Genomic DNA, 25,750 nt, shown 5'->3' on the forward strand with positions numbered 1-25,750 from the left:
TGGAAATACAACTTTTATTATTTATAAATACTTTCAGAACAGAAATCCAAAATTTTAAATCCGTTAAGGATTTAGCTAAATTAGCAATGGTAAAATACTATGGCATGACAAGCAGTTATTAGGGAGTGTGCGATTCACTTATATTGTATTTATCATTTACCTGTAACCACATCATGAGCGAGAGGTCATTTTCAATAATAAAAACATATTTAAGAAACACTATGACACAAGATCGGTTGTTAAACCTATCACTATTGAGCGTTGAAGCTGAGATGGCTGAGAAAATGGGCATCCAGGTATTAAAAAATAATTTTACGGAAATGAAGGTTAGAAGACGCAAATTTTAATAAAGAAGGATTTTTGTCTTTATGATGAATTTTGGCCACCAGCGCTATAATTACACTTATTGAGGGGGGTTAGAGAAGAAGAGCAGTACGGGCTGAGGGAAAATTAAAAGGAAACAGGAAAAAACTTTAGCACTCATATTTTTTTTTTATAAAAATCATGTATTCAAGTAGTTTAGTGTACAAAAGGATTTTTAAAAAGACAGAAAAAGTTTACATATTTTCTACAAAAATTGTATATTTACAATTAATTAATTGTATATTTACAAAAATTGTATATTTACATATTTTCTACAAAAATTGTATATGCGTATAATTTAATAGTTTTTTTGGTAAAGTTTATGATAAATATGTTTTATATTTAACAAATGTATCATTTACAATATAAGAGTTCTTATTTATTACTTGTATATTATTGCATAAATCATGTTCGTAAGCTGAGTAAATCACAGAGTATTATATATTAATGTAATATCTTTTCTGCACGTTTATCAACTATCTTGTCTGTCAGTTTATAATATAACCAATTATTTATAAGTTTGCTAAATTAAGCGAAAAAACCTTAGATAGGCGCAAATTTTATATAAAAATTTAAAACATTAGTATGTAAAACTTCTTGGATTTTGTATAAAAATCTCCGCAAATCTAGGCTTTCTTCCTTTTCTTAATGCTATACTTAACACGTCGGCATGTTCCTTTTTACTTCCTTGTACGTAAAAAGGAAGTATTGTAATCGCGAAAAGTTTCAGGCAGCATATTTCAACGAAAATATCCATTTTGACCGGTATCGAATGAAATTTAATGATGTTTTTGCTTGATATCTGTACGTAAGGACAGAATAAAAGACTCGTTTCCTCCAAAAAAATTATAAAACTGCTTTAAAATGAATTCTGAAGAGAATTTTTCGTGGCGTCTGTACGAACGTATGTACGTACGTATCTCGCATAATTCAAAAACGAGTAGCCTCAGAACGTTGAAATTTTTGCGTATAGGACTGCTATAACATGTAGATGTGCACCTCTCGTATTTTGGTTGCAATCGGCCGCACCAAACGTATATAAATATATTTATATATATATCCACTCTGTTACCCGGCTCAGTGATCTCAGTTTCTTTACTCTTATATGTTTGTAAATTGAACATTACATTTTTTGCTTTAAAAATGATTGAATTATGTTGTTTTTATTTTCCGGTTAAGGTTTTTATGCCTTTAGTAAATCTCTATGCAATATTTTTAGAATTATCAACAATTTTAAAGTTGTTTAAGTGCCGCTAAGCCTAATCCTCTTCTTGATGGCGGCGATTGTTTGTTTACATTTAAAACAGCAGACTAGTGGGTTTGTTGCCAATCTAGAGAAAAGTAGCTACGCAACAACAAAGATAACGCCTACATTTATTATTGCGAATTAAATCATGCTTAATCTTTTCTGGAATTTTTTCGAGGAAATAACTGTTTAAGATTTACTTCGTAATTTTTAATATAGATATTTTGAGTTTTTATGTATTTTTGCCTTCTCGCGAAGTGAAAACTGAATTAATTGAATGAGAAATAGTCAGTCGTCTGTGAAAAACTGTTTCTTTTTTGTTTTGTTTGCTTAATTTCTTTTATACATCATTCTAGCTTTATTATAGTATTTGAATAGAACATGTGGCAAGGATTAGATAATTCTATTCTTTAAATGATACAAATTTTGTGCATTATGAGTTATAATATGAACGAAATATAATACTGTTAAGTGAATGTAGCGCCAGAGTGTCGCTATGGTAAACAAATACTAGAGTGAATTTTAAAGAATGCATTTATTCTATTGTGGTTTATGCGCTGTCGGCGAAGTAGATTTAATTCAATCCAATATGTTTAAATGAAATGCAAGAAAAAATGCGTATAATTTAATATGCCGTACAAGGAAGTCATGTGGTGTACACATCAGATTTTTTTTTTATATAGACTTATTCATTTATTATCTGTGTGTATCTCAGTGAAAGGAGAGAAATATCTGTCTCTCGCACTCACACGCACGCACACAAAAAGTCTTAACTAACTGAATTAAAATCATCTGACGTCAAATACCCAGACTAAAGCAAATTTGCACTTTACTAGTTGGCCAAGGGAAAATATTTTCCCTTTTATTCTTTCTTCATATTATGTACGTTTCAACTAGTTGCCTAAGAATGTGCTTTTATTTCTCAACAATTAATCCAGATGTGATAAAAATCATGAAAACATTGGCTCCTGGAATCCTTGTGGTTTTTTTTTTTTTTTCTTTTTTTTTTTTTTTTTTTTCTTTAACTTTTTTCGTTTTATTTATTTATTTGCTTTTTAAGCACATTAAATTTATTGGGATAGGAACCCAGGAAATTTTTATTGCATAGGTGCCCAAGAATTCTACTTACGCCACTGGGATATTGCATCTATACGGATTGACCACCTCGTATCTGACACAGGTTTCAGTGTTAAATTTTAAACATGCCTTTTTTAAAACAGACGAAAAGATTAGTTGAAGTAAAAAAAAAAGAATTGTAAAGCACTTGAGCAATCGAAACCATTTTGCACCGAATAAGTTGTTGTTCGCAGCGTCGTTTACGACAAGGTTCAAACTGTGATTACAACGGCACACAAAATGCTCTAGATTAATATCCAAAATTCTTTTGTGCACACCGCTATGCTTACCTCTCATGTTTAAACCATTTCGTATCCTTGGTCGCGTAAATTACTAATATCTAAACCATTTCCCCCTAAAGTCTTTGATAAGAATGTTGTTAGTCATTCAGCGGTAGTATCTGTTGCAATACAAAATACTAAAAACCTTTCTTCGATACTCACTTCTATATTTTCTAAATTAAGATACCTCATGCACAGTGGCGTAGCTAGGGTGGGGCAAAGGGGGCCATCTGTCCCTGGGCGCAGCATCCAAGAGGCGCCAAATTGATGCTACGAGATTTTTTAATGAAATATTTTCCATTCTTGGCACGCAGAAAGGGGCGCAAATTCTTCAGTTGTCCCCGGGCGCTGAAAACTCCAGCTATGCCCCTGCTCATGCAAACTCATATCTGCTCTTGATGGCTAGCATCATGAGTACAATCAAGTAAGATAGAAAAACACTTTACCTGTTTGATCTTATTTATAATAATTTGTTTATATTATCCTCTGATAAGCTAATTTTTTGATATTGAATTTTATCCTACTATTATTTCTTTCGAATAATTTGTTACTGGAGCCATGAAAGGCTACGTTTTGTTCGGCTAAAAACTGAATGGTATAGATGGTATTTTAAATGGTATTTTAAAACTGAATGGTATTTTAAAAACATAGCGCCGATGCTTAGTTTCTTTTTTTAATAAATTCTGAAATTCCGAATCAACAATTTTATCCTTTCGTAATCGGTATAAGAAATCGGACCAAAGATGTACGTTTCGGAAATGCATTTTACTTTTTTCGTAAAGTTTCAAGTGCTCACTGAAGTGGTTCCGGCGGTTAAATCCAGAACTACTCAATTTTACGTTGCTAAAATTGTTAAAAATTTTGCAACAAAAACAATAAGCATAATTCTTTTCAACAGAATACAAGAACCAATCTCTTTTGGTTCTTTCGCTGTTTGGCAAGATTCGACAAAAGTACGTCTCAGAAAATTTACGTCCATTTTTGTCTTTTGGTAAACTGAAACTAGAAACCAGATTTTGATAATATCTAGGATCATTTTTTAAGGCTTGTATTCGGGATGGCAATAATCCGGGATCATCATGCACAGGCAAATGCGTATCTACTACAGAAATTGTACATTTTACTATTATTTGCGATACTGTTTACTTATTTGCGACTCCATTCAGCTAAATTGTAAATAGCTAGGATTTCTAGATGCTTTCTTCGTGACACAGCTTTGCATCTTTCGAATGGCAGACCTTGGAATGTACGCTTTTCTGGACCACAACTTGTTCCTGACTCACCTAATTTTGGACTCTTCTACGTGTTCTCTTTGTATGACTGAACAAGATATGATTGCTTGGACGAGTGCCCTGCACTATCTGCTCTTTCTTGTCATGTGGCGAGATGAAAAGCCTGTTATCTAATAGTGGCCAAAGGATAAACAAAATAAAAGATATTTCTATTATTTCATCTCATGTTTCGATCAGCTGCATTGAAGTTGAAGGTAATTCCCGGGTAAAACACTTTCTAATTATTAGACCCCTTTAAGGAAAATTTCGGTAATTTCATTGGTAACTGAGACGCTGATAGACAACTAGTGCTGGTAGAGTCAGCTTGGGTATTCTCTGGGTTTTTGGAAAAACTGAGTAATTTTAAAATTGTGGTTTATTGCGTCTTCCTCTCGCTTTCTTTTCTTCAGTAAATTCTGATACCCAGACAGTTCTTTCTGTTTTTCTTCCGATATCTGGGAAAAATTGGAAATAAAATAAAAAGAAAATATCTGTTATAAGAACTATTGCGTAAAACACTTCTTAAAAACAGTCGGAAAGCTACTGTTTGAAGTATTTTACTGAGTATATCTTAAATCACTGCTGAAAAAAATATGAACTATTAGATGAGTACCAAGTAATGCAAGGAGCTGGTAGTACTTTTTTTGTTTATTAAAATAAATAAATCAAATTTAAATTATGTATTTAAGACTTAATGAAATAAAGAAACATTTTTCTTCCGTTTTCCAAACAGCTAAAAATGGGAAAATGGTCAATTTTTAATTTCAGAACACCTTGTATATTTTTATTTCACTTATATCTCAAACAGATATATTTTAAATTCAGTGATACTCCGTAATATGTCAATCCTTTCTTCTTGAAAGCTAATAATTTTTAATTTAATAAACAAATGGTTCATGTAAAAAAAATCGAGCAATTAATGCTCTAATTGTTACTTTTCTGAATTAAAAAGCTAACCTAAGTTTAACATAATATGCAATTACAACCACCAATTTTTTATGTATAACAACAATTACAACAAGAAACTACCAAAAAAAATCACAAAAAAGATAAACGTTGCACAAATTACTACGATTGCAACAGTAGATACAAAATAAGGATTAAGCAATTTGCCGAACACGTCTAGAGCGCTGGTGTCTAACCTTATATACACATCGGCATCACGTATTTTTACGTTCGAACAAAGGTAGCGAAACGGACTACTTGTTTTTAAGGCTGCCCTGCGCCTTTTTGACTCGGCGCCGTCGTGCGCCGCACGACCCTGCACCTATTGACGGCGCGAGCCAGTGTATAACTTGGAGGTAACATTCTCAGATTAGCAGTCTAAATTTAGAAATATGGTAAGCAGATCTTCTAATAAAAGAGACTTACTCCGATCCTTATGTTCGTAATGACTCGTCTCAAGATCTTAAGAGCGAAAAGATTCCATCGATAACAAGAAAACTAAACAAGAAGCGGTCGAAATGTAAACAAGAAGCAGTCGAAATGTAAACAAGAAGGGGTCAAAACGAACAACAAGAAGCGGTCGAAATGTAAACAAGAAGCAGTCGAAATGTAAACAAGAAGGGGTCAAAACGAACAACAAGAAACGGTCGAAACGTAAAACCTGACGCACGGAGTATAAAAGAAAGAGGTGAAATTGGTATTGCTACTTGACCAATCAGAGCAGGTATTCCCCAGGGTTCGATCCTTGGCCCGATTCTTTATCTGTACTATGTTTACGACTTCCCCAAACCAGAAGCAGACAATAACTCATTCCTCGCCTGCTACGCGGATGATACCGCGATTGCTATAAAGTCTGCAAATGTCAAATTTGCACTTAACAAGCTCCAAAACAAGATCACGGATATTGAGTTCTGGTACACGCAATGGAGAATTAGCATAAATGCTGCAAAATCCCAACTTACCATCATTCAGAAACCTTAAATTAAAAAACAACTAGAATGTGTTATCAAACTCTTCGATGTAACTGTGCCAAGGGTAAAAACTGTCAACTATCTTGGAATTATCCTAAATCAAAAGCTAACACGGACGGATCATATTCAGAATATAAGAAGAAAAGTGAATAACAAAATCCACAGTTTATATCCTCTGCTTGGTAGAAATTCAACCCTAAGTCTGAAATGCAAACGTCATATTTACGTCTCGGTTATCAGACCGGTTATTACTTATGCACCACTAGCATGGGCTGCCCACACACCAGCCAACGAAAAAATTCTGCAGACCCTCCAAAATAGGTTGTTAAGAATAATCACAAACGCACATTTTGTAGTAAGCACGGACATTCTGCACCGAGATCTTAAGATCCCGAGAAGGCATGCACTACTAAATGATCTGAATGACAGATTTTTCACCAAGGCTATAAATTGCCAGACTGTCAACTATTCAGAAATTTCGGTTATGAGATTCTTGACAACGACAAAATACTTCGACCTTTCGCCGCCCATTTACTGGCAAATGAAAACTTTGTCACATAAATTAAGAACTGCTGGATAATTTAAACATACATATCTATATATAATGTACATAGTTTTTCATTCTATCACTTATTTGTAATCATTTTCAACTGTCTTAATATTTGTTAGACGTTCTTTGACAGAGCTTCAGTTTCTCCTGAGCGACGATAGATGTAGCCGCCCTGCTTGTCACCTCATGATGTAACATCGACACCCCCTTCTTCTCCCGGACTCGAAAACCGTCCCACAGACACAATACCCTTCACGTAGATTACAATCTCAATTGCCACTCTCACGGTATTATTTCAGCAGAGCTGGTAACGTCGCGCGAACCAGCAATAATTCTATTATTGCTATTATTATTAGTATTACTACTTTTCCCAAAGATGGTCCACTTTTTGTCGCATTATTTATAGAAAGCATTGCAATCACCACTCGTACCAATCGTTTGTCTTGTCGTAGTATTTTACATAAGCAGTGATACCGAAAATGTTGATTTGATATCAATCTCCATTATGAATAAGTCATATGATGGAACATCTTTCTTCCTGGATGCAACAAGTTATAGAACTGTTAGGCTGAAGAATAAAAGCTTGGAAATCAAGAATCAAAGTATATTTAGAGCTCCAAAGGTGAGAAACTTTTATATCGTGCCTGATCAAAGTCAGACGAATTAATATAACTTTTCAGAACGTCTGAATTGTTAGTAAATAAGAGGATATTTACTGTATGCTTATAAAAAAATAATAAATTGGAAATGAGTTAAATATTGCACATAACTTATGTGCATCTGCACTTCGTGCATGAAAGCAAGCAATCGTTAAATTTTAAAATTAAACAAATTTCTGAAATTATACAAGAATGAGAGAGTATTTGCCCTTTTATTTCGTTTACAGAAAAGAAGGTAAACTCATTTCCCCCTCCTTTTCCGTTTGAAGTAGGCTTTTATAATAAATGGAAATGAACACAATGCTGCTTATAATTAACTTTACTTGCATGGTTGAGCGAAAACATGACAGCAGATAAGTCCAATGGAAAATGGATTCAGCATATTAAATAAGTTATGAATATTATGAAATCATGTCACCTGGTCACAATGAATAACTATTAAAAAATAAGATTTAAATCTCCGTACAGTGCAGGGTGAGAACCATTATGCACAAGGATTTAAAATTTTAATTTGTACGACTATTCAAGTTTTACATGCTGCAATTAAATTTTAATTTGCCATTACGATTTTCAAATTAAATTTTTGATCATTAAATATTAAATTTGCATCAAAGTAACGTAAAAAAAGTTACGTGTATCAAGTATATTTTTATTTTGTACGTAACGGAATTCTGGTATTTATATATAATTGTTGAAATATATTGTAGCGGATCCTATGCTGCTTGAAAAATGGAGAAATGCAATTCGAGCCGACCGAATACTTTCGGAGAAGGATATTGCATGTGAGCATCATTTTCCAGAGAGTGAACTCCGTGACCTGTCCAAAGGTTACAGTTTTAAACTTGACTTCTCAAAAATTTAAAGGTGGGAGTATGTTGAAACTCTTACCAAACGATTAACACTACGTGATTTGCGCATGCGCGTAGCCTAAAAAGAAACTGAACTTTAATAGAACTAATAATGGACGTTTGAATGAAAGATGTAATCTGTAACTTCTCTTCTATAATGTGTATATTTTCTGTTAGTGTTGTATATTAAAATATGTTTTATTACAGAATAATTAAAATATGTTATATTAAATATAATTAAAATATGTTATATTAAGTGCCTTTTGTGATGAGTAGATTGTCTTAGGTTAATAAAATATTCCTGGCTTATTTGGAATGTATGAAGAAGGAAGATCTGAAAAGATAAGCCTTTTACCTTTATTCTTAGAATGTTTAGGATTGATATTCATAACAATAATACTAGCCACCCCAAGTAGCACATGACGTTGCAAAGTGGTCGTGGTAACTTTTACGACGTCTTTACAACGTTGCGAAGACGCAAAATATTTGTCGTTGCATCTTGGCAATTTGTCGACGTTGCTGAAACGTCATGATATGACCACTTTTAGACATGGTCGTTTTAGCATTTTCTTTTAATTCATCAGCATTATTTTTAGAATGAAAAGAGACTAAATCTGCCCTCTCGAGAATCTGAAGTCCGCATAAGATTTACTTTGCAATGTTTCATTACTTTATTTCATCTAAATATATTAATCTAAGATAGATTCATCTAATGAAATGTAAATTTAATATAAATACTTTTTATTTATTAAATTTAATTAGTACTAAAAATACGTGCTAAATAATTGTTTGAAATTTTGTTAAAATAATTAATACTTAAAATATTTTTTATAAATATTATAGTAAAATATTTTAAAATGAAACTAATCTATAAGGTAAGTTATTAAATTATGCATTTTATATACTAGAAAAATTATATTTCCGAAATCAATGCAAATCACGTGTTAGCAACTATTTTACTACTGAAATATGACTTAATTTCTCATTTTTGAAGTAAGGACGAATTTATGGATGTCCAATATATATGGCGGAAGGAGAAGCAGACCTGTACATTATTTGTTGGATGCCTTATATAAACGAACGTCTCGAGATTTGCGCGCTTTGGCTAGCTGCCAAATTCGAACAACAGCGCAATTAATTCAGATTCTAGCAGTTCTAGAAGTCATTGGGTAACGATGCCATCTGTAAGGCGTTTGAAAAGACTTACTTCATGTTTGAAATTGAATCAAGCAATGGCTGATATAAATAATATTGCTTATATTAAAAGTAAATGTAATGCACTGTCAATCAAAGAACGCATTATGAATCTTCTCATTGTTATGTATCTATTTACTTCAACTGACTTCAGCCAGTGAAATTATCGTGAGAATGCTGAATTTGTGCTTATTTTGTGTGTGAATATCTGCTATCGTGAATCTAGTGTTCGTGAAATAGTGTCTCTGGGGTCTATAGTGGTCTCTGTGGTCTGTCTCGAATCGCTGTGGTTCCAGCGGTGCAATATTTGGATAAACTTTACTAGCTTTGTGCTTCGTTTATAACGTCCTAAGTGCTATATCGCATATCATTCACATTAATCGATTATTGTGTTCATATTGAAAAGTTGGCTTTCAATATGAACACAATAATTCATAAAACTAAAAATAACATACAACGGTAAGCCACTTTCTGGTTTTGCTTAAAATGCAATCAATACAGAAGCAACAACAATTCAAGCTGTTATGATATGTTCATTATTTTCAAAATACAGAGAAATTATTGGACTGGTACCAGATGAAGTATATATATGTATAATATAAGCAATTAATTAATTATTAAAATTAATAGTAATGCACATTCTATATTATATTGTCTTACAGTATGCAGAAAAGGTTAATGATTTTAAACAGTGTATGAAATGTATGATCGAAAAACTAGTGTTAAGGAAACATTAGCATTTCTATGAAATATTGTAATCTATAATTCTGTGATATTTAATTGTGTAATATTAAAAAACACTAACTATACTAATAACTTATAATATTTTTTATTGATTGCAAATTGCAGTTTTATTACTTCTCGTTTGGTAGCTATTCTTCCAAACACTGTGTAATTCGCGTTTTTTGAAATATTGCCGTTATGTATGTTTATTAGATTATCTCAATGAATTTTGGAAATCAGGTTTTATTTTTTATTAAATTTAAAATTTAAATTTAATAAAAACTGGGCGTCTTAAAGACGACATATTGCAACGTTTTTGCAACGACATATGCGACGAATTTGCAACGTCGTTACCACTTTGCTGTGCTTCTTGGGGCAGTAACTTAGTATCATCTTGTTAAAAAATCTTAGTACCTAAATTATACAAATACAGTAGAAATACATCCGGACGTCCATTATCCGGAATGATCCATAATCCGGACCTCAAAGACACAAACTTTTTTTGTATGCTTTACGCATGCGCATTTAATGTTACGGATGCGCGTTTAATGTTTTCGCATGCGCGTTTAGCACAAAAAAACGAAGCAACTTAAACAACTTACATTGAAAGAAATGTTTAATAAAGTAAACAAATAAATATTAAGCTTTTTTTGGTAAATTTTGATACCGCTTAGATCATAATTGCCCTTTATTTCATAAGTTACGGTTTCATATTTTTAATTGTATAATTTCTGCATGCCTTCTAACCAGATTTAAATTGATGATCTATAATCAGGAAAAACCCTTAATCCGGAATCGCCGAAGTTTCGACGAGTCCGGATTACGGACTTTGTACTGTATTTATAAATTATGTTGTAGGGTCCAGGTGGTTAATTTCTGTCTGGATACAGGAGTAGCAGGAAACTACACAGAAGAAGGGTTCAAACCCTTTATTAACTCTTTAAAAGTTACACTGCGTCAACTCGACGCTAATAAACTTCGCCTCTACTTGGGCGGTAACTGAAAAACAGGTAATTGAAAATTAAAAGTTGAAATGTTTAACAATTGCTAAACTAACCTACGGGGCTCAGCGAGATCCCGAACTTCAACCCCCTTCTAAGCTAGTAGCAGCAAAGCAAAGCAAATTAAGCCACTGGAACCAGCAATGAGTAAACGTACCTACGGCAGAGACGTCAGCTAGAGCCCAACTCGCTGATTTTCATTTCTATCGAAACTCGGCTTTTAACTACTTCCTTCAACATATAAAATTTGCATGCGTTCACGCGCGCTACAATATTTAACTATTCTGGCACTGACAATTAGGGGAATGAAGGCTTAAAACTCTGAACTTAAAATTTAAAATGTTAGTTAAAATAAATGTAAATCCCGACAATGTATACAAATATTTTATAGGCAGATATCATTAATTTCAATCAAATAACAAAGTTTGAAATCTAGTGATATTTCTATAATTCATTACTATTAGTAAGTCTTCTTATATGTCAAATGACCACAATCGATTTTTTAAACTCCCGCTACTCTCACTGTTAAAATTTTTATTCATTTAGTAATTTACAAGTCAAAAATCAATTTGAAAGACACAGTAACTATTTATTCTCATGACGACGCATATGAACATAATGAAATACGGTCACTGTGTCTTTTAAACTGATTCATTATTTTACCCCGCGCAAAAATTATAAAGAGTAAAATTCCCCCTCCCCGCAAGAATTATAAAGAGCTTTTTAATTTAAACTTATCACACCAACATTTTATTTAAAATAAAGGCTCTAATGTAGAATTGGATGCCCCTCCGATTAGCGACAAATTTCGTTTAATTTTGGCAATGAAATCCCATTTCTGGTTACCATGATAGTTTTAAATTTGTTTCAGCTTCCTGAATTTTTTCAAGTTAAAATAGATCGATGTGTACATGAACGAAGTTAAGACAGTGCGCAATGCCTAGTTTGTGCAATTCTGTTTTTTTTTTTTTTTTTTTCAAGTGAAAATAGATCGAAGTGTACATGGACACCGAGTTTGTGCAATTCTTTTACTTCTTATTTTGGTTTTGTATAGTGGCCATGATACCATAATACCTACACCATAATATTTACACAGTAAGAATTAAGTGCTTGACATTGCTGACGAAGCAAATCTTGTTAATGGTCTCCTGCTATATGAAATTATACAATATATTTCTTAAATATCAGTATAGCGCTATGAATTGCATTGAATACAGATTGCTTAGCCAAACGATATTTACGCATTATAAAGTTTTATCTATTCCATTAACATGATTTAACAATTTATATAAAAAGTGCCGACATATTTTCTTATACTGTTAGGTTCGTTTTCCAAATATTCTGTTACATTGCACAAATTCATACTAACACAGGACATAAACAAATCCAAAGTAGTTATAAGTTCCCCTTGACATAACTCAAATGGAACAGATAACGGAATCTTTTCAGCCTGACGTCATAAACGGCAACCAATAAGAACAGGGATGGTGGCTGGGGCCAGGCGTCACCACCGGAACAATATCATTCCGTACTCGCGCAAGAAAGTTAGCGACATCTGGTGGCCAATAAACTGAAGACGACTCTCGTGGCGTAGAATACGCATCCTGCTCGAAGAAGCGTTTGGCACTATTCAACCGAGGGAAAAGATCATGTTAGCGGCGCCAATTAGCACTTATTGCAAAGTTACTGTCACCGCATTGGCTAATTGTCTAATATCATCCTTTGCATTGTGAATGGGGACTAATATAATGATGCAGCCATAACAAAGAGCGCTGGATCCTCTGATAATGTTTGTTATTAATTGTGCGTTTTTTCTTACATTATGTCAGCTTCTGTAACGTCTATCAAAATGTACCAAAGATCTATAATGACTAAACCGCAACAACAGATGATTTTACAGTACATGGAAAAACATCCAGACTTATTCAGAGGAAAAATAACCAAAGAATTTACTCCTCAAATGAAGCTAGAAATGTGGGAAGACCTGGCGACTCTTTTAAATGAGCGTGGCCCTTGTGTAAAGACTACCGAAAAATGGCGGCGGGTAACTGAATTCACCTTCAAATTATTATGTATCAAACTAAAAACTTAAACCTGATTAATATTGTCATTTTAAAAATTCTTCCATGTATTTCATATATATTTAAGCAGAAACATAGTCTGATTTCTGTGCAAGTTTGGTGGTCTATAATATTATTGAATTGTATAAATTCTTGTACTTATAATGACATCTTACCGTACTGTATATAGTTGTATGCAGTATGGTAAGATGTCATCATAAATACAAGATCTCACTATCATGGTAACCAGAAATGGGGTTTCATCACTAAAATTGAACAAAATTTGTTGCTAATCGAAGGGGCACCCAATTCTACACTAGAGCCATGATCAGGAAACTACGATAACATGAGTTACATCTAGACTGTATTATGGAATAAAGTGCAAAATTCAAAGGCATTGATTTTGATGTATTTCTTTCATTTACCATTGCAATTACAGAAATAAAATTTTGAAGTCTTTTTTTTTTTTTTTTTTTTCCTGAACTGTTCCTCATTAGTACTGTAATTATGATGACTTAGTTGCTACATGGATTTACCATTCAAAAGCTTTGATGATATAGGAAACATAACGAGAACATGCCTCTGTTGAAATCTTGCGATTTCTTAAATATAAAGGATGTATATAAAGACATGAGGTAAGAAACTAATTTTTCGCAAAGACCAAAAATTGAAATTTGAAAGTAATAACAATGAAGAATTTAAAAAATGTTAAAATCAAAACTCTCCAAGCAAGCAATATCCCAATTAAAATAATCAGTGAAATTTAAATAAAAATGAACATAATCGAAGAGGAATTCAATCAACTTCAATGCCACTTCGTTATAATTAATATGGTTATCCGCTAATTCTGGATGCAGAAAAGCAAGGAGTTATGTGGAAGAGAGATTTCAGTCTTCCTCCTCCTGATAAAGTGGCACTGAAGTTGATTGAATTCCTCTTCTGTTATGTTCATTTTCTCTTTAAATTTCATCGATTTTTGAATTGGGGTATTGCTTATTTGAAAGTTTTGGCTTTAGCATTTTTAAAATTATTTATTGCATTTATAAGATTATTTGAAATTTATTACTTATGAATTTCAGTCTTTGTGAAAAATTACTTCTAAATTTCTTACTTTATATCTGTACTGATAATTTTTCAGCAGCTTAATGCATGAAAATACTAGGCATGATTGTATTTTGTTTTTAAAACAATTGGTTTGTAATTATATATATCTTTTAATAGTACAATAAAAAATTATCAACTTTTTTATTATTTATTTATAAATTTTAACTTCTTTATTTATCAAAAAAGAAGGACAGAAGAATTTATATGAGAAACTTGTCTCTTATCTGTCAAACTTGTCTGAATCTGAAGGATATATAAAATGCATTAGGTCGAAAAGAGACTTGATTTTTAAATGGTCAAAATTTAAGTATTTAATGAATCATTTGTCATTTTTGTTGAATCAACTAACTGAAAATGGTATTTTAAATATTTTATATCCAGTAGCATTTTAAACATGGTTATAACACAAGTGGCTAGTGGAGATTAAATAGAATGGCTTTGAATTAGATATGCATGTACAGTAAAGTATTTTGTTAGTAGTTTGAATAAAGATTCACTAGATATAAATGCGTAACAGAATAAAAAAGCTAATGATAAATTGATCATTTTAAAATGAGTTATATGTATTTGCTATGTGTATTAACTAGGTAATATACTTCTGAGATGCAGCTGTTGCAATATAAGCAAGAAAACATTATCATAAACGTAGCAATGTTTTCATTGTTTTACTTTCAAGAACTAAATTTATAATATGTCAGTGAAAAGCAACAATTTTGTATAATTTATATTACATCCAGAGAAAGTAAAAATCATCCAAAAGAAACCGAGTTCCTAATCTTCTGTCTTCCAAAGTTCTGTAAGTTAGCATAAATAAAAGGATCATCCATAAGTAAAACTGCATCTTTTATGTAAAATTCTGCCTGATTATATGCTTCATTACAGAGTAATTGCAATGCAAATAATACATTTTGGCTGATACAAGTATATATGATGTCATTTACTACATCTAATAACAATCACAAATAAAGTATTTTTGGCTGATCTTTGGAATATGGTAACTGGTAATTTGGCGACATTTTGGAGGCGATAAAGGTTACTACCTAGGACTTTGGTAATAAAGTGAGAAGTACTCAGTTCCGATTACACATTATTTTGTGTGAGGGGAAATGAGAGATCATGAGATATGTCATGTGACATTAATGGACGAATTACAGTTCTTTAATCGGAAAAGGGGGGAAATCTGGAAATTTTGTATTTAGCTTTATTCTGTGTTGTGTGAAACAATGTTGGTTAATTTTTGGATCCCATGGCCCTAACTAAAGTGAATTCGAAATGGGTATTTAGTGGGATTGAAAGGGGTAGTAATAAGTGTTTTTTTAAGGTTGTGCGAGATAGAAGTAAAGATGTTTTATTAAGTTATTTATTTTACCTGGTACCTTGCTGTGAACTATAAATATGATTTTAAAGATCCTGAAACAGGCCCACATACGCTTGCTTCTTATTTAGCGGAGGAAATAAGAAAAGTTTATCAGTCACGTAATCAAGATTCTGAAGAAGGTTAGGTAAGTTAGTATTTTTAATTATTTGAGGATATTATTTTTATGCATTGTTCTAAATGTAAGAAGTAAATAAAATATGGTATTATTGGAAAATTGTTATTAGTAATGATTGAGTTTAAAGTAATTAGGATTATAAGCAAATTTTTATTAATTTAATGTATGTGCTTATTTATATTTTAAGTAGTGTTTTTTTAATTTAATTATATTTTAATTAAATGATAGTTATTTTGTGAATTATATGTTTGTAGGAATTTGGTATACGTTTCAGTGGAAGTAAACATGCATGGAAATAATTTAAATATTTGACACTAAGTATTTGTAATGTTTGCGGTATGAATTCGTTGGGGACATTTATAATATAATAGATAATTTAGAGGTGAAAGTTTTTGGATATTTTATTTATTTTATACGTGGAAATGTTCATCTTTGGAAAGGGTATATACTTTTTCGCGATCAGGTAATTTCATATGTGTTCTTTTTACTGGATTTAAAGATTCACATAATTTTCATGCATTTTTCTAATTTATGAGGAAAAAGCAATATACATGGGTATAGTGAAGAGTGTGCGCAATGCCATTTTTGTGCAATTCTGGGATGTTTTTTCAAGTAAAAATAAGTCGACATGCACATGGTTTAGTGATATTTTAATTAAATGATAGTTATTTTGTGAATTTTATGTTTGTAGGAATTTGGTACATGTTTCAGTTGAAGTAAACGTGCATGGAAATAATTTAAATATTTTACACTAAGTATTTATAACCATTTGTAATGTTTGCGGTATGAATTCATTGGTGACGTTTATAATGTAATAGATAATTTAGAGGTAAAAGTTTTCGGATATTTTATTTATTTTATGCGTGGAAATGTTCATCTTTGGAAAGGGTATATACTTTTTCGTGATCAGGTAATTTCATATATGTTCTTTTTACCGGATTTAAAGATTCACAAAATTTTCATGCATTTTCGTAAAATTTTTCTAATTTATGAGAAAAAAGCAGTGTACATGGATATAGTGAAGAGTGTCCACAATGCCATTTTTGTGCAATTCTGGGATGTTTTTTTAAGTAAAAATAAGTCGACGTGTAAATGGTTTATGTGTATGTGCTATTCTGAAAAACGTGCAAGGAGTTTGCGATTGTGCACTTATTCCCTGATTAAGCATAAAATTTCTAGCATAAGTGTAATTTGGCTAGTAAGTAGATTGTTGGAAAAAGTGTTCAGTAAATAAAAAGAAAGGAAACATGTCTTTACTTCGTGAAGACAAAATGGCGGCGAAAAAAAAAATAGAGGGTTGCTGTAGCAGAGTTGGTTGCCAAGTTACCATAATCCAAAGATCAACCGTATTTTTGAGTCAGTTCAAAATAAATTATTTTTTGACTTAATTAAGATTTGTCAAGTAAATTATTTGCACCAGGTTATTTCATAAGCATAGTATGAGTTATTTTGGGGGAAAAGCAACATGTTGTAGATGTGGATGTGAACTTGACAATAATAGAAACAGTAGTGTCACTTTATATCACCACATATGCCTTTATGTAACATCAACATCCTTTTCTATATGTATATCAACATCCTTTTCTATATGTATATGAGGAATTTTGAGACTTAATAGCCTCCATTTGTTCAGAATTTGGAAACCTAATATGAAAATGTTTTCCATTCTTTCTGATTATACCCACCTTTCCCAAAAAGTATTTACAAGGCAATGCACTATGTTGCCAAAATAATTATGCGGTAACCCATGATTTCACCAAAATGTGAAGTGTGTTGATGTTTGTTTCAGCAAATATTTATTTACACCTTGCCAGTTCAACAATCACAATCCTTTTTCTGATTAGTATTAATTTTTGCATCAAGTTACATTCTTTTCCTCTGTAACAAATTATAATGAAACTGTGGAATTTGTTGGCTGATGGGAAAGCATTGCATTGCTTCATGAAAATGGAGTTTTGTCCAGCAATAGAGACTGCAGAAATTATCATTCCATGAAGTTATACTTTTTAAGCAATTGAATTTTTTATAGAAATGCAATATCAAAATTTGCATAGTAGTAAAGCTGTGCAATTCTCTGATTTTTTTTTTTTTTTTTTAAAGAGGAAACAGATCCCTTTTTGTGTGTGGAGAGAAGAACTGGGAGGGGGAAAAAAAACCTGTTAGGATTTCTTGATAAGTGTTTTATTAAAGATATTTCTTGCTTTTTAATTTTTATTGATTAATTCCTCTTTTACTGAAATTTTAGTATGTCACTGTTTTTTAAAATAGCTCTTGCCTTTTGCAAGCTTAGTGAAAAAGCTTGGCGAAGGATTAGTCACCAACGAGCTGATGATTTTTCAGGGGCAGAGAGAAGATCAAAAACTATCATACTTTCCTTGAGGATAGTTACTTAGTTTAAAAGTAAAGAATGATAGAATCCATTCAAAATTTTTTATCTTGAGTGAATTGCAAATATTCACAGTGCCAAGAATTAAAACTTTACTAATTTTATAATGCCTAAGCTTGCATTAAATTATTTAACTGCAAGTTAAAATGAATTTTTTTAAATTCAAATCTTAACAATTATGTGGGCTGTTTAATTTATTATGGTTTGTTTCTATTAATTAGACTTTTATAGACTGGAAATGTGCTGTCAAGAAAAAAGCAGCTGAGATTGCAGCAGTGGAAAAACAGACTGCAGGAAGACCAGTAAGCATTAAGGAACTCAGTGATGATGAAATGAGACTTGTTAATTTAATGAACAATGCAGCAAATGCTGAAATAGAGGCAATGAATGAGACAGATGAAGAAATTGTAAGAATATATTTTCAAATCTATTCAATTATTTTTATTTATTTATTTTAAGTAAAAATTTACCATTCACTCTAGATTAAGAAATATATTATAGTAGAGTTCTGCAACCTCAAATTCTGATTACTCGAGCTCTTGCTTAAGTCGAGGATCCCTTATTTTAATCACTAAATGATTTCTGTTGATCAAGTAGAACATTATCTTTGAAATTATATGGTGATTTATTAATAGATAAGCTAGGGTTTTTCAGTCGGCTTGGGGGGAAAGATAGAGTCAGCCTTTTATTTAGCTGTTAAGCATTTAGTTTTAGTTTATAAATATAAAAAAAAAATTACTTTTATTCAAGTTTGGTATTTATCAGCATTTTCTATACTTTTTTTTTATTTTATTTATGAAAACTCATTAAAAAATCTAAATAAATGTAGCTACTTGTCTTCTGTAATGGCCTTGGCAAGAAAGTGAATGGTATTGCCATGGTGCAATATGTTGCCAAATGTTAGAACTGCGGCCGTGATATGAATCCATGGCATGGTAAACTATAAATCAGCAATTCATTTATTACCTATACAGTACAAAGTTTGAGATCCGGACTCGTCAGGACTTCGGCAATTCCAGATTTGAGATTTTTCTGGATATTAGATCATGACTTTAAATCTAGTAAAACGGCATGCAGGAATTATACAATTAAAAATATGAAAACATGATTTATGAAATAAACAGCATTTTTTATCTAAAGGATATTTATTCGTTTACTTTATTAAACATTTCTTTCAATGTAAATTGTTCAAGTTGCTTCGTTTTTTTGTGCTAGTACTTTCTCTTTAATTCTATAAACAGATATAATTTCTTGTTTTGTTACAAAATTCCACTGTTCAAGTCCTGGTAATTGCTGTGCCCAGAAATCTGACTTACTTGTCAATCGAAATTTTTTCTTTTTCAATAACCTCTCTGTCACTTTTTTCACTATCGATAGTGTTATTATCTGGACCTAGAACCATACTACAGATTTCTCCATCCGTTAATTGATTGATGGCATTGTCAACGCAATGAAAAACTTTTGTTATATCACCTTCATTTATTACTGCTTCTCCGCATTTCTTTACAAAAACCATTAATTGGAAAATTTCACCTTTGGTTTGTCATATTCGAAGACCTTCAAATTCACGACTCTTATCTTTATCATCTTTACCATGAAATGTGGTAGCTGGCTATAAATTATGCCAAGCATTTTTTAAAGTATCTGGGGACACATCCTCCCACGATCTTGCAATGCTCCACACAGCAGATTTTATGCTAAAATATTTCAACAATTCTTGAAGAGTCTTGCCATTCAAGAAATTTAACATGGATTTTAGAGATGCTACTTTATATTTGCATTTCAGCGCAAGCACTAGTCTGATATCAATAGGCTGAATGATGGACTTACAATTTGGAGGAAAGAATAATACGGATACATTATCTTTCACTAAAACTTTTAGTGAAGTATGAGCTGTACAGTTGCCTAGAATCAGGACAATTTTTGCATCACCTGGTAGACCAACCAAATTTAAATGTTGCAGAGCCTCGGGTATAAAATGATTTTCAAACCAATCATTCATTAACGCTTGTGTTATCCATGCTCTTTTATTTGCACGATATGTAACGGGGAAAATCGTTACTCCTTTAAATGCTCGAGGTCATGTAGTTTTTGCGATTATGAAAAATTTGCAATTGTGCATGCTAAAACTGTTAATGCCACTTTGGAATCTTTGATTCCAGTTGAAGCCTTTTCTGTAGAGGTTGCCAGGGTATTTTGAGGTTTAAATTGCCAGAAAAGACCAGTTTTATTAGCGTTGTAAATTTGTTCTGGAAATAATTTTCAGAAGTAAGAGGTTCAATGAATTCATCTGCAAATAGTTCAGCAGCTTCAGTATGAGCTGAAGCTTTATCATCTAAAAATTTTAATTGCCTTATACCATGGCGATTTTTAAATTTGGTTACCTGTCGAATATGTGCACTCAGTTTTTAAGTTCATGTCTGCATAGAATTTTGACTTAAGCCATTAGCATTGGATCCGTCAGTGGCACAGCTTCGCTACGAAGCTGTCTGACCCATTCAATCATCACTTTGTCATGATCGTCACTTTCAACATAACGAACAATTTTCTTGTTATTCATTAAGAGTGAGTTGTCGGAATACACAAACAATTCAAAAAGTTCCTTTTTCTTATGCCATATACAGTTGACTTTCTATACTCCTCACATAATTTTGAGACAGATATGCCTTTATCCATTTGATGCAGCAATTCCACTTTTTGTTTAATGGACATCGAAACATACTTTCGCTTTTTAGATCCTTTTGCAGCTCCAGAATTAGAAACTCTTTTCAACCTAACCAAAAATTCAGGTTTTATTTTCATAAAATTGCTGTAATAATAACAGTCTGCAAAAAATAATGAGCTGGATCAAATTAGAAGATTAAGGAGCAGCGCAGTCTGCTACATTAACTGAAATTCTTTAGAATCAGTAAAGATAACTTTAGTGTAGCTTAATAGCATCCACTATACATTATTGGCTATGTATCATAAGTTTTTTTTTTTTTTTAACTTATTACGTGCTCCGCCCTTAGACACTATATGGAAAGGGAGGGAAGCCCCGTGGAGGTGTTTTTAAGGGAAACTGGCTCGTATCCACATTACACATGGGGAAAGCCATGAAAACGCTCATGCAGCCAGCTCATTCGCCGAGATTCGAACCCGGACTGAACTACCAGTGTTCAGTGGCTTTTACCGCTCGGCCGCTGGTGGGCGATGTATCATAAGATTGCGGACAAAAGACAAGCTGTTCCGATAAATTTGATCTTACTTCTATAGACTGAATTAAGCCTGAACTGTATACACATGCTTAAGGCTAATACGAGTCCTGAATAAATATCCTGAATAACTTTTCTACATATACTTAAAGTCTATGTAGGGCTGATGCTAGATACCGCATGATGCAGTCTCTAAATTCTGCTATAAAGTGCCTCCCTAAGTCCTAAATTTTCACTGCGCTTAAACTTTGGATCCCAGTGCTTTCCCTAAATTATAAAAATTTACTCGTCCCTTAATTTTGCCATTCGGTGCTTCTCCGAATTACAAAAATTTTGTCTTCCTTAACTTCTGCCGCCCGGTACGACCATATGAGCTCTGATGCATGTTCTAAGTTTATGTGAATAACATATAAGTTATTCTTAATTCAAATAGCACTAAATGTAATCTTTTGGCTTATGAGTTTCATTAACAAAATATATTTTTAGCATGTGAAAAGAATTTTTCCTCGTCAACATTTCTTAGCGCATTTAATTGTATTCATCGCCAAGCGTAATGTCAGCATAAAATGTTGCTGTACTCTTGTTATTCAATTACTAATATATATATACAGTCAAAAGTCTTTAATCCGGACTCGTCGGGACTTCGGTGATTCCGGATTATCGGTTTTTCCTGCTTATAGATCATCAGTTTAAATCTGGTAAGATGGCATGCAGAAATTATAAAATTAAAAATATGAAACCGTAATTTTGAAATAAAGAGCAATTATGATCTAAAGGGTATTTAAAAAAAAAAAAAAAAAAAGGTTAATATTTATTTGTTTACTTTATTAAACATTTCTTTCAACGCGCACATGCGTAAAGCATACATTATGCAAAGTCGAAATTAGAAAATTGCAACCAGAAAACTATTTGATGTGTATTCGTGATATTTATAATGATGAGGAATTTGATTTAAATCATATCAAAGACATTGAGATGAAATACTACATTTATTATAAGCTTATAATTCCTTACTCATAATACTACATTTATTAGTAAGGAATTATAAGCCGAATAAAATAAAAACATCTGCTCTGAAGATAAGGATAGTGCTGACAGATCAACTTCCAGTTCTTTGCGCACCACGTCATCTGAACTGTCTCGGATTGATGAAACATCCTGTGCATGGATAAGTCCAGATTTGCCCTGCAATCAGGTGATAAGGGTCTGAAGAGAACGAGGCACTTAAAGTCAGGCCCAGATCAGACATCATATGTTCAGTGGTAACAACATCATAGTGTGGGCTGGAATTTCAATAGGATATCACATCCAGCTGCACTTCTTTAAAGATGGTTTTGTGAAGGCTGCACAATGTCTGGATGAAGTCCTACATCCCATTGCAAGACTACGCTGCTGCAGTAAGTCCTGACTTCTTCCTTATCGAGGCAATATTGTTAAAATGTATTTGGAGAGAGAAGGCATTTTTCACATGGAGATGCTGCTGCAGTCCATTGACTTTAATCCTGCTGAAAATCTTTGGGATGGCCTGGAGTGTGCTGCGTCTGCACACTCCAGGACTTCTCCAGACTTCCTTAATGAAGAAATGGCCATTGCTAGCATTTAGAATGGTTGATCACATTGATGAAAGCATGGGCAATTGCTGTAAAGTTTGTGTGAAGGCCTTAATGGTAACATACCTTATTAATGTAAATTTTTAACTTGAAGAATAAATTAACCCAAATGTGATGTTATTATATAATTTACAAAAATTAAATATTGTTTTCTTTGAGAAAGTACTTGTTTCCCTTCATGTGTAAACACATTTTCTATCTTCACGTGCAATTTAGTGTTAATGAAAGCTTTACTTTGTCCTTTTTGTTGCTTTTACTGCCATGTGCTTTACTTTGGAAGATAATATATATTAGTATATTAAAACTGTCTCATAGTAATTACTTAATTGTATTGAATGTATACATTTACCATATATTGGATATTAATTCTCAAATTAAAGTTAATAAAATAAAAATAATGGAAAAGCATCATTAACATAAACTCTTTTACAGCTTACTTTTCCAGGAATACAAATCAGCCAGGTTTACTCTAATTGCATTCCAGTCATAGATCCTGTACAGATGAATTGGGAACCTCCCTCAGAGATTACTTCAACAAATATTTTGGAAACACAGATAAAACTGGAACCAACTGATTCTGTGAAGAATTTAAATAAAAACTTGATTGGGGATGGGCTCATACAGAAAAGCATAGACCCTACTTCAGAACCTGCTTTAGGAAATGTTTTGGAAGCACAAGTAAAGTTAGAACAAACTGATATCTGTGATACAAATTCAACACCAATAATACATAAAATTACAAATGAGAACTTCGTTACAAATGAAACTCCACAAAAGAACTTAAAACCTATTTCAGAAGCATGTGTGGTATTGGAACAAAGTGGAACCTTGAGTGAAAATTCTGAACAAGTGACGTATGCAGTTGCTAGTAACCACCCAAATGGAAAAGAACCTTTGCAAAATCTAAAACTTACACCAGAGAGTGTTTCAACTCATTCTTTTCAAACACACATGAAGTTAAGGCCAGTGAATGGTTTGAGGGAAAATTCAGAAAAGGAGGCTTTTGAAATTACAAATCAAAATTCAAGTGCAATTGAACCTCCTCTGAAGAAACTGAAACCTGCTTCAGAGACTGTTTTGACTACTGCTTTAGAAGTGGATCATGAAAATTTACGTAAAATGCCACGAGTAATTACAAATGGCAACTTACACCCGCCACGAAGGAAACTGAAACCTTCTTCTTCGGTGACTGCTTTACAAAATGTTATGGAAGCACAAATAAAAATGGGAAAACAAATGGATACATTGAATGAAAACTTAGAAAAAATGACAAATGCCATTACAGGACTAACAAAAGCTATTACAAATTCCTGCCAGTTAATATTTGCAGTTTTAGATAAAAACTATGCTATTCAAAATAAAAATTAATGAAAGAGGAAAAAAAATTCTAGATTTTTTTATTAGTTGATTAAATGTTTGTTAGTGGGAATGCAGAATAATAAATAAACAGAGAATATCAGATGATTGCCCTATAATCTTATTTTTATATCTGATAATGAGTAATAATTAAACCGTGATGCATGTATTCATTTTAGTTTTGAAAATGAGTAAAGCTTCTGTGAAGTGAAACTTAAGTTACAGTTCTAGCAGGTTTTTATAATGTTTTACATCATTATTATGATCATTATTTAATTGCAGCATAAATTGATCATACTAAATTTAATATTACAGTGTTGAGAATATGGCTATGTAGTAGTCCTAAATTAAATAAAGAAAATTTTTTATTTTAATTAACTAATCATCTTGTATAGTAACAGAAAATTTGTAGAGTTGTGGCTGTATGTATTATGGTTGTATAACATCTCTTTTAAAGCATATGTAGCTTCTTTTTGACTTTATGGAAAATGTTGAATCCCATTCAACTGCAACTGCTGTTTGATGTATTGGGATACATACAATTTTCTTAGGTATTTCATATCCATTTGAGCTGTAGGAGACGGTAACTGACATGCTGAAAAGCACATATTGTGAAAATTAGCAAGAGTATTAGCTGTTTCTACAGTGAATCTCATATTTTCTAAGCCTGGAATAAAATTTAACATATTGTTACAAATTTTATATTTAATTAGCTATTTTTAGTAAAATTATAATTGAAATTGTTTTATTTTTCTGTGCAGTGCAGCACATGACAAATTTTAAGAGAAAGCTACGACGGAAAAGTAAAAATACAAAAGCATGTGCATTTAATATTGAATAAAAGTTTATCTTGGTAATTTATATTTAATTTGAATACTATGTTAGCTGTAACCGGAATTATACTCTTTTTGCTTTCCATAAATTACTAGAACTATTTCTTGCGGTCAATTTAAAAAGCCAGAGAAAGAACATCTTACCATAGTTTAGTTAGCTGCTGTTATTGTTGATTGGGTTAGCTTTCTCTCTGCAGAATTGCATTCCATTTAACGTTTTAGTAGTTTAAAATATAGTTACTGATTGTATTTTGTGATATTGTAGGGTTCTGTTATATTTCTTTTAATAAATAAAAAGTCTTATATTTCTTTTGATAAGAATATATTTTATTAGCCTTTTATCTGACTTGTACATTCAATCTATTATGAACCCGTACAAACACAACAATATTACTTTTCTGTAATCTGATTTTTAAAATTATTTCATGATTTCATACAGAATATAAGTAGGTATATTTTTATTATATAAACTTTAGATTTTCTGTTTGAAAAAAGTCTGTATTAATGAATGAGGAAGCATTATGCATATTTAGTTATTAGGTATTT

General features: G+C 32.0%; 1 protein-coding gene across 1 annotated transcript; it reads left to right on the plus strand.

The window, feature by feature from the left end:
- Positions 1–12,701: 12,701 nt before the first annotated feature.
- On the plus strand, positions 12,702–25,525 carry LOC118197172 (uncharacterized). Its single transcript, XM_035368680.2, has 3 exons — positions 12,702–13,212; positions 18,433–18,618; positions 23,448–25,525. The coding sequence occupies exons 1-3, from the start codon at positions 12,991–12,993 to the stop codon at positions 24,381–24,383; spliced, it is 1,344 nt and encodes a 447-aa protein (XP_035224571.2). The 5' UTR covers positions 12,702–12,990; the 3' UTR covers positions 24,384–25,525.
- Positions 25,526–25,750: the final 225 nt, after the last annotated feature.

This window comes from Stegodyphus dumicola, chromosome 8, assembly GCF_044657685.1.
Source record: "Stegodyphus dumicola isolate Sdum_Otavi_A_Nest chromosome 8, ASM4465768v1".
NCBI lineage: Eukaryota > Metazoa > Arthropoda > Arachnida > Araneae > Eresidae > Stegodyphus > Stegodyphus dumicola.

Bases quoted from the DNA above. Each gene is read 5' to 3' on its own strand.
- LOC118197172 (XM_035368680.2), top strand. From the start codon at position 12,991: ATGTCAGCTTCTGTAACGTCTATCAAAATGTACCAAAGATCTATAATG. The intron at 13,213-18,432 runs GTAACTGAATTC...TCTATTAATTAG, and splicing joins CTACCGAAAAATGGCGGCGG to ACTTTTATAGACTGGAAATG. The intron at 18,619-23,447 runs GTAAGAATATAT...ACTCTTTTACAG, and splicing joins ATGAGACAGATGAAGAAATT to CTTACTTTTCCAGGAATACA.